Genomic DNA, 10548 nt, shown 5'->3' on the forward strand with positions numbered 1-10548 from the left:
ATTTCCACGGGTCCCGTGAACGAGTTGCCAGATTTTTAAAAAATATTTTATGAGGTGGGGTGGGGTACAAAAGGAAGTCTTTCTAGTAGCTCGTCCGTAAGGTAAGAAAAAAAGAGATTCTAGTAGCTCTGCGAGTGACATAGCATCTCTAAGATCTATTTCCCCAAAAATTTTGGGCCATGTGCCTAAGGTAGAAATGAATATTTATTTCACCTAAGGCGGCGAGCTGGTACAAACGCTAGCACGCCGGGCGAAATGCTTAGCGGCACTTCGTCCGTCATGAATTTCGGAGTTCAAATTCCGCTGGTAGAGTTATGGGTACGATATACTTACACAAACGTACTCCACCACTGATTTTGTTTCCTTATAACTTTCTAAAGCATGGGATTTTTTAATAAAAATTTCTTAAAATATTTTTCAGATGGGGAAAAATTACAAAGGAATTTAGGGCGAAGGTAAAGAATACGCACACACGATGTTTAAGGTTAGTTTTAAGGGTGGTGTGCGTATTCTTTACTATAGGTGGCACACACGTATACTTACTGACACACATTACGTATATACATCTACAAAATGAAACTTGACAGTTTGAAAAAAAAATATGTGCACCCACCAAGTTTGTTTTTCACATTAAATTCCGATAAAACCATAATCTAAACCATCTTAAAAGCATTCGTGGAAAAGTTCATTAAAAAATACCCATTTTTCTGTAAGTTATGGGGAAACAAAATCCGTTGGGCACGTTTGTGTAGGTATGCCCATAGGCATTACCTTCTCTTCTGACTAAAAGATAGAAAAAAAATCTTCCAGGAAGCAGATGCGAGTTATTTACCCTAGATGTAACTAAGTGTTGATAAATATGTCGGACAGCAGCGACCACGAGGAGGATGAGAGAAGTAAAACCATCATTAAATTGGCTCATTCTAAGCGAAATGTGAATAAAAGACGTCTCATAGTTGTATTAGAAAATTCATCACTGGAAATAGTAAAGGTAAGTAGAAACTATCTGAATTCCATCATAAATTTACTTATTTTCTTCGTGTTTTCATTTACATTCCACCACGTTGTATTGTCGTTGCTGTATTATTTTTAATATGTAGTCTTAATTTAGATAAAATTTACTATTAATATAATAATTGATTGTAATTTTTGTTGAAGTTTAAGGCGATAATTTGTTTAGTGACTACTCGATTGAGTGTTGCTTACCAACCCATTCCAATTTCTAGTCCATTGAGATATAGGTTGTTTTCTCTCTGCCTTTTCTATTGCTGCTATAGTGCCTTTGTAACCACCTCCACCCAAGCATTTCTAACTAGTATCTTTCCAATCATCGCCCACTTAGTATCCATTCCTCTAAACCCAACACTACCACCATTCCCACTGAGTATCACCGCCTCTGGAAATCCCTTCCTGTCCATATTTTCGATGTAGTCTGTTGGCAGCTATTCAAGAACAGTATTGACCTCACCAATTTCAGTTGACTGGAAGGACTTGAACATAGCCCTTTTTTTCATATCAAAGCATTGAAAAGAAATCATTATCATAATCATTGTCTGTTTAACGTCCGATTTCCATGCTGGCATGTGTTGGACGGTTTTATTGAAGGCTGCACCGGGCTCCAATTTGATCTGGCAAAGCTTCTACAGCTGGATGCCCTTCTTAACACTAACTATTCCGAGAGTGTAGTGGGTACTTTTTTATGTGCCACCAGCATGAGGGCCAGTCAGGCAGTACTGATATCGACCACACTTGAATGGTGCCTTTTACATCCCACCAAAAAAAAAAAAAAAAAAGAAATTCACACCATATCTCAGTGAATATAATGATTATAGAATTTCAAAAGTAATTTAAGGAATATAAATTGTTGTATTTGCTAATTTAATTCATATATTTATATTACTTTTTCCTTATGTATTCTCATTTCTCTTTTTGACCAGATTGGGAAACAATATGAACTTTTAAATTGTGATAAACATCGACATTTAGGGAAAAAATTCAAAAAAGATATGTCAACATGCAGACCAGACATCACTCACCAAGTAAGTGCTTCATTAAAAATTTGTTTTACAAACACGTAAGATATAAATGAGCAGTTCTATGCTGATTGGGACTCAGTGTCTCTTTCTCTTACACCTGAATAATATATTTTATCAGTTTTGGTCATTAGGCTGTGACCATGCTGGAGCACTGCCTTAGGGAATTTTAAGTCAAATGAACTGACCCTAATATTTGTTTTTTCTCTTTAAGCCTCATACTTATTTTGTTAGTCTCTTTTGCTAAACCACTAAGTTACAGGGATGTAAAGACGCCAACACCAGTTGTCAAGCATTTAGTCGAGCAAATTAAACCCAGGACTTATTCTTTGGAGGCCTAGTACTTATTCTATCGGTCTCTTTTGCTGAACTGCCCAGTTACAGGAACGTAAACACAGCAACATCGGTTGTCAAGTGATGTTGGGGGGGACAAACATATACACACATTCATATATACGACGAGCTTCTTTCAGTTTCCATCTACCAAATCCACTCACAAGGCTTTGGTCGGCCCGAGGCTATAGTAGACACTTGCCCAAGGTGCCACGCGGTGGGACAGGGCCCAAAACCATGTGGTTGGTAAGCAAGCTACTTACCACACAACCACTCCTAATTGCAAATTTTAGAAAAGTCAAGCGATTTTTCTTGTACTCTTAAAAAGAAAGCAGCTATTGTTTTGATTTTTGCTTTTAATTTTTGGTGGCCATGTGTAAATTATTTTAATTTGTAGTATAACAATTCATTGTTATTTTACATCTTTGTTTTTTTCTTTTCAGTGCTTGCTGATGTTGATGGATAGTCCACTTAATCGTGCTAATCTTCTTCAAGTTTATGTCCATACGGAAAAGAATGTTCTGATTGAAATAAATCCACAGACTAGAATTCCTCGCACTTTTGAGAGATTTAGTGGGCTGATGGGTAAATAAAATATACATTTTTTTATATACAACAGCTATGCTAGAACATTACTTTTCAAGGATTTTGTTGGGTAGTAACAGCAGATTCATAATATATACCATCATCATCATTATTTAGCGTTCTTTTTTTCATGCTGACATGGATTGGCTGGTTTGACAGGAGCCGGCCAGGCAGAAGCCTACACCAAACTTCTATGTCTGTTTTGGCAAGGTTTGATGACTGGATGTTATTCCCAGCACCAACCACCCAGCAGAGTGGTTATATCATCATCATCATCGTTTAACGTCCGTTTTCCATGCTAGCATGAGTTGGAAGCCAGGAGGCTACGCCAGGCTTCAGTCTGATCTGGCAGTGTTTCTACAGCTCGATGCCTTTCCTAATGCCGACCACTCCGTGAGTGTACTGGGTGCTTTTTACATGCCGCCAGCACAGTGGCCAGAGGAGGCTGGCAAACGGCCACGATCGGTTGGTGCTTTTTATGTGTCACCAACACAGACGCCAGTCAGGTGGCGCTAGCATCAGCCACATTTGGATGGTGCTTTTTACATGCCACCAGCACAGGTATCTTTTCTACAATTTCCATTTGATTTTTATTTTGATGTTGGTGTTGATGTACTTGACTCAATAGGCCTCCTCAAGAACAGCAGGTCACTCTACGATCCAAGGTTAGCACAGCAGGCCGTCCTGCGAGCCATGAACTCACTTCATTTGTTGGGTCTTCGCAGTCACATCATATCTCAGAGGTCTCGGTCTTTCATCATATATATATATGAGGGATCGCTATCAGTTGCTATGATAAGGCTGCAATTGTTTGAGCAACTGAATTAACATGTAGCTTGCTATGCATTTTACAGACATATTTTCTGTGCAGGTGGCACGTAAAAAGCACCCACTACACTCGCAGAGTGGTTGGCGTTAGGAAGGGCATCCAGCTGTAGAAACACTGCCAGATCAGACTGGAGCCTGGTGCAGCCCCTGGCTTCCCAGACCCCGGTCGAACCGTCCAACCCGTGCTAGCGCGGAAAACGGACGTTAAACGATGATGATGATGATGATATATCCTTAACCCTTTAGCATTCATGTTACTCTGTCAGATATTGTGCTTATTTATTTACATTGTTTTCAATTAATTGTACATTATATCAAAGCTTTGAAATATTAATAGACACACCAAGCTAAGTAAAAATGTGGTTGCCCTTCCATTGAAGCCCGTCCTTTGCAACCTTCTCCAGTTGAGCATCCCTAATTTTGTTGGCCAGTTTAAATGCTAAAGAGTTAATATAATTCCCAAGGATAATCATCATGCCTCTGTATGTGATATGGTTTGTTGTACCATTGAATTATAGGTACAATTCATCTGACAAACTTTTATATAGTTTCTATTTCCTCACACAATTTATGTGTTCGCCAAGGCCATAAAAAATGATATTTAGTCAAGACGCCATGCTGTTTGATTGATTTCAGGAACTTGTAGTTGTGAAGTGAACTTAATCATTTGACCATACTGCACCTGGGTGTGTATGTGTATTAGATAAATCCCGATACCTCATCTCCACCATCCTTTCTGTCATTCCTGTTGGGATGGCCAAGTATCTCCCTTACAGCCACACAAAGCCATCTCCCTCAAACCACACACCTCACTCTGTCTTGTCTTACAAGTTAACAGAAACATCCAACCATAGAAACCCTGCCATATTGGGTCCTGTTGAACCGTCCAACCCATGCCAGCATGGAATACAAATGTTAATGGCAATGACAAACATATACACATCAAATAGGCTTCCATACACTTTCTCCACCAAACTTTACTTGTAATGCTTTGGTACAGCCTAACACTGAAGTAGTAGATATTTGCCACAATAGTCAGATCCTGTGAGAACCATTTGATTATGAAACAAACACTTTAACTTTGCAGTTATGCCTAACTGATAAGTTGTATTCTTTACATTGCAGTTCAGCTTCTTCACAGACTTAGTGTGCATGCATCAGATGGACCACAGAAATTATTGAAGGTTGGTCATTAATTTTGTTACTTTGTTGTTGAATGAAAATGGCCAATTACAGAATTTTTTTTTCTTTGTCTTGCAAGTACTTGGTGATCCTATGGGTGCAGGTGACACTTAAAAGCACCCAGTCTACACTGTAAAGTGGTTGGTGTTCGGAAGGACATCCAGCTGTAAAAACCTTGCCAAAACTGACCTCACATGTGCTTGTGCCACAAAAAAAACACAGTCCACTCTGCTGAGTGGTTGATGTTAGGAATGAGCATCCAGCTGTAAAAATAGTCACAGAAGTCTGGTGCAGGCTTCAACATAGCCAACTCTTGTGAAACTGAGCCACCTAGCATGGAAGGCAGCCGTTAAATGATGATGATGAGGCATTGGCCAGAATTAGTTTCATTAAGCGTTTTTTGAGAGGTAGTCAGTTGTCATTTTGGAATTACTGCCCTCCTAGATAGATTGAAGGGCCACATCTCTTACATATATTCTGTTGTTAGCATTGATTTTGTGGTGGATACCTTTCAAGTGACAAACATTTTACAGGGTGAACTAGGATAGAGAAATTTTGTTGTGGCACCAGCCCTGTAAGAGTAGAGTCCTTTCGATTCTGTGTTATCTCGGTTCATTCACCATGACTACTGTGTGTACAGTGTACATTTTCTTGTGGCACCAAAACTGAACATGGTTGAAATTCTGATCTATTTGTCTCAACTTGGACTTTTTTTTTACATCGTGTAGGATTGGGAATTAAAAGAGGGGGGAAAATGAAATTTTACCATGTGAGCATTTTTGATGATACATGTTGAGGTAAAACGGGCTTACGTCCCTTACCTATTTTCTTTTTGGTGATACATTTTCGAGGATTTTAGATTTGCTTTTTCATATGTAAAACCCTCTTGTCTCTTAGCAAAGATAAAATATTACCAATAATTTCGGTGTTTTATGAAATAAAACTCATTAAAATATGGTTATTTTTAATTTATAACTTTTATATGCATGGTGTTGTTGTGTGGCTAAGAAGCTTGGTCTCTCTGCGCAGTCCATTGGGCAAGTGTCTTCTTCCATATCCCCAAGCTGACCAAAGCCTATCATCTGTGTGTGTGTGTGTATATATATATATATATGCACACACACACACATAATTATCACCATCATTTAATGTTTGTTGGTCATGCTAGCATGGGTTGGACAGTGTGACCAAGAGCTGACAAGCTAGGAGGCTGCACTAGACTCCAGTCTGATTTGACATGGTTTCTATGCCTGGATGCCCTTCCTAATGCCAACCACTTTACATGCACACATACATATTATGTCCACCTTTCCATGCAAGCTTAGAAAGGTGGACGTTAAATGCTCTTTTACTTGTTTCAGTCATTTGACTGTGGCCATGCTGAAGCACCGCCTTTAGTTGAGCAAATCAACCCCAGGACTTATTTTTTGTAAGCCTAGTACTTATTCTTTTGCTGAATCATTAAGTTACGAACATGTAAACACACTAGCATAGGTTGTCAAGTGATGTTAGAGAGACAAACACAGACACACATATATACGATGGGCTTCTTTCAGTTTCCATCAATCAAATCCACTCACAAGGCTTCGGTCAGCTCGAGGCTATAGTAGAAGACACTTGCCCAAGTTGCCACGCAGTGGGACTGAACCCAGAACCATAGGGTTCATAAGCAAGCTACTTACCACACAACCACTCCTATGCCTATAATGATGATGATCTATTTGAAAATTAACTATAACTGAAAGTTGTGAAATATTAGGGTTGTCTTTTTTGTTTCTTTTTCCATTATCTGATTCTTAAAAAAAAACACTGAATTTATTTTTACAGGTTATAAAGAATCCTATAAATGACCATTTACCTGTAGGATGTACAAAGCTGACCATGTCATTCAGTGCTCCATTATGCAAAGATGTGAAGTCATTAGTGCCAGAAAAAGATCCCATTGTGTTCGTGATAGGGGCAATGGCTCACGGGAGTGTAAGTTCATTTCACTGCAATTTCATCATCATCATCATCATTTAATATCTGTTCTCTATGCTGTCATGTGTTGGACAGCTGGACTGGAGCTGGCAAACCAGATGGCTACACCATACCCTGGTCATCTGTTTTGGCATGGTTTCTATGGCTGGATGCCTTCCTAATGCCAACCTCTTTACAGAGTATAACTAGGTGTTCTACATGTGGTGCTGGCATGGATGCTTTTTTAAGTGGTGCCTAATTTTTAAAGATATGATTCATTGTAGAAGTCAGCATGAGTGTGATTAAGATTTCTTTGCAGCCATATGGTTTCTGGTTCAGTTCTACTATGTGGCACCTTGGGCAAGTGTCTTTCACTATACCACTAAGCTGGCCGAAGCTTTGTGAGTGAATATGTAAATGGAGACTGGAAGACCATCCGATAATACAGAAGTGTATAGAAAATTGTTGATTACCTCAATCCTGTGACATAGCTAGTGTATGTGCCACTCAGACTGACTGAGTTTGCTTATACAGCAAACCTGAAAGTGCCACCCCAATAGAAGCATCATTTGAGAGTGGACTGTCTCAACCTCAGATCCTCCATCCCGACTATGTTACTGTGTATGGCCTAGTATTTTGAGATCACACCTCATCACTGCATTCTGGTTTTCTCCTGGCACAAATATTCTCTATAGTGAGCCCAAGCACTCACATCATCCATTCCCATCACATAACTATATGACAGGACATGGGTTGGACAGTTTGACTGGCAAACCAGAGGGCTGCACCAGGACCCAGTCTGTTTTCCATACTGGCCAGCTGGAGAGTTACACCAGGCTCCGATTGTCTCTTTTGGCAGGTTTTTTTGGTTGGATGCCCTTCCTAACACCAACCGCATTTCAGGCTGTTACTGGCTGCTTTATGTGTGACACCAGCATAGGTGATATTTATGTGGTACAATCATATCATTGAAATTTCATATCTATGAGATAATTCATAATTAACTCAAAACAATCTTCATCATCATCATCGTTGTTTAACGTCCACTTTCCATGCTGGCATGGGCTGGATGGTTTGACTGAGGGCTGGCAACCCAGAAGGATGCTCCAGGTTCCAATCCAATTTGGTAATGTTTCTACAGCTGGATGCCCTTCCTAACGCCAACCACTCCAAGAGTGTAGTGTGTGCTTTTTACGTGCCGCTGGCACAAGGGCCAATCAGGTGGTACTGGCATCGACCATGCTTGAAAGATGCTTTTCATGGGTCAGCCAGCACTGGCATCGACCACGTTTGAATGGTGCTTTTTACGTGCCAATCAGTCAGTTCTGTCATCAGCCACAACGACAACTTCAACAATATTTTAATGAGTTTTATTTCATAAAACATTATTGCTTAATGGTTGAAGGATACTCTTAAATGGGCTGGTTATGCTGCACTGGCATAGGCCACGGTTACAGTTTCACTTGGCTTGCTGGATCTCCTCAAGCACAGTATATCTCCAAAGGCCTCGGTCACTTGCCTTTGCCTCAGTGAGGCCCAACATTCGAAGGTTGTGCTAAAATAATCTGAATGCTGAAGGGTTGAATGTTTATTATTTAGTGTCAAAATTATTGCTGCACAGTTACTAGCATACTTCCACTGCAATTCAGTGGAACTATATCAGTGACCAGATCACAGTTGATGCAACAAAAATTTCAATACCAAATAAAGGATTGGTTGAAGTTTAAGTCTTTGTATTTTGAATGGCTATTACATAAAAAGTACCCAGTACACTGTAAAGTGGATGGCATTAGGAAGGGCCAAGCCATAACAGATAATTGGAGCCTGGTGCATCTCTCCTGCTGGCCAGCTCAGAGGTTAAATGATGATGATGATATGTCTACCATGTTGTAATTGATTTTATATTACAATATTGTCTTTTATTTATTTATTTAGGTTGATGTTGATTATACAGAGAAGTCCTTGTCCATTAGCAGTTATCCTTTGTCCGGTGCACTGACCTGTGCTAAAGTCTGTTCAGCATTTGAAGATGCTTGGGGGATAGTTTGAAATTTTGACATAAATTTATTTCAATTTTATATTATATATTTGTTGATTTTCTTTTTTTGAATTCATTGTCTATGCTTTAACCTTTCAGCTATTTGCTTCTTGTATTCATTTTTTGGCAGACATGATTATTATTTAACAGTACCAAGTTGATTATATCTTCATTTTCATAAACTTTAGCAAGTGAGGAGAGCTTTAACTCTTTTGGTACCAATTTGCCTGAGACTACCTTAAAGTGGTCTAAATTATAATCTTCCGTCAAAATTTTATGCTAATTTGTTCCAGACTCCTGCTTAATAATGAGAAAGTTATTATACCAATTTCATTATTTTAAAAATTGAGACAAAAACAGCATTTGTTAACAGAATTACGGTGACAAAAATGTGAAACCTTTTGCACATTTTCTTGCCTTCTCACATCCTTGGAAAAATCTAAGTTGCTCAGCTGCTGAAAGTATCACAAAAATTTTAATTTAGAAAGAATCTTTAACCCTTTCATTACCAACCCGGCTGAAACCAGCTCTGGCTCTGAGTACAAATGTCTTGTTTTCATAAGTTTTGTATTAATATCTTCCACCAAACTTTAGTCACAATTTATGTGCTTAACATCAGCTTAATTATAACTAAGTTATTTTACTAAATTCTTTGTTATATTTAAAGTAATTGAAAGAAACAGAGAGCATCTCAAAATAAATACAGTAACGAAAGGGTTAAGTTGAGGGCATCAGAAATAAAGATGTATGAAGGGAAGCTGTGAATCACTTCATTTTTGGGCAGAATTTCTAATTCTTTGGTTATGTGTAAGAGTTTGAAATTGTACCACCTGAAAATTATAATCTTAATTAGACTCATGACAAGTAAATATATTGATGAGATTGGCTCTTTCTTTCCAGTACAAACAAACACACATATACATGACAGGCTTCCACATAATTTCTGTCAAGGCATTGGTCAACCCTGGACTGCATAGAAAACACTTTTTAAGTTGGAGTGCAGGGGAATTGAACCAAAAACCACAAGGTTTCTAAATGATCCTATTTAAGAAGGTGAAAAGAGAGAAAATAGAAAGCTTCTGACAATGCAGAAAGTTTAATAAAACCTTTATATTTCAGGCGTAATTTGAATGGGTTAACAGTACCTACATAACTGGACTTTTCTTAGACTGCTCTTTGCACCTGAATTATAAAGGTTTTATTAAAGTTTCTATTTTCTCTCTTTTTACCTTTATCGATATTACAATGCTTTGAGCGAACAACAACATTATGGGCCTCTTTCTTTGAAGAGCTGGTGTGTGCAAGAAACTGTATCCGGCCTTTAAATGTAGTACTATATATTGCATAATTATTCCCATGTGATTCATCATTGCATGTGATATAGCTCTCAGCTCAGCAGAACATGATAAAGCTAGAATAACACGAGTTGTTCCTTGTTCAACCAACTGCCTTGTGTATAGGACTACTTAAGCTGAGTTGACATGTAACTACACAACTACTAAGACACATTGAAAAGTTTAAGTACAGATTTACTAAGTTCATATTTTTAGTACTTTTCCTATTACCTACAGATGTGGCAGTGTTGTCTTG

The 10548-nt window shown here is 38.5% G+C and overlaps 1 protein-coding gene across 1 annotated transcript; it reads left to right on the forward strand.

Annotated features, from left to right (window-relative positions):
- Positions 1-702: 702 nt before the first annotated feature.
- Positions 703-9003, forward strand: LOC115217125 (ribosomal RNA small subunit methyltransferase NEP1). Its single transcript, XM_029786733.2, has 6 exons — positions 703-991; positions 1938-2039; positions 2810-2951; positions 4905-4963; positions 6789-6938; positions 8856-9003. Exons 1-6 carry the CDS (start codon positions 860-862, stop codon positions 8967-8969), a joined length of 699 nt encoding a protein of 232 aa, XP_029642593.1. The 5' UTR covers positions 703-859; the 3' UTR covers positions 8970-9003.
- The last annotated feature ends 1545 nt before the right edge of the window (positions 9004-10548 follow it).

This window comes from Octopus sinensis, linkage group LG1 (genome assembly GCF_006345805.1).
Source record: "Octopus sinensis linkage group LG1, ASM634580v1, whole genome shotgun sequence".
Lineage (NCBI taxonomy): Eukaryota > Metazoa > Mollusca > Cephalopoda > Octopoda > Octopodidae > Octopus > Octopus sinensis.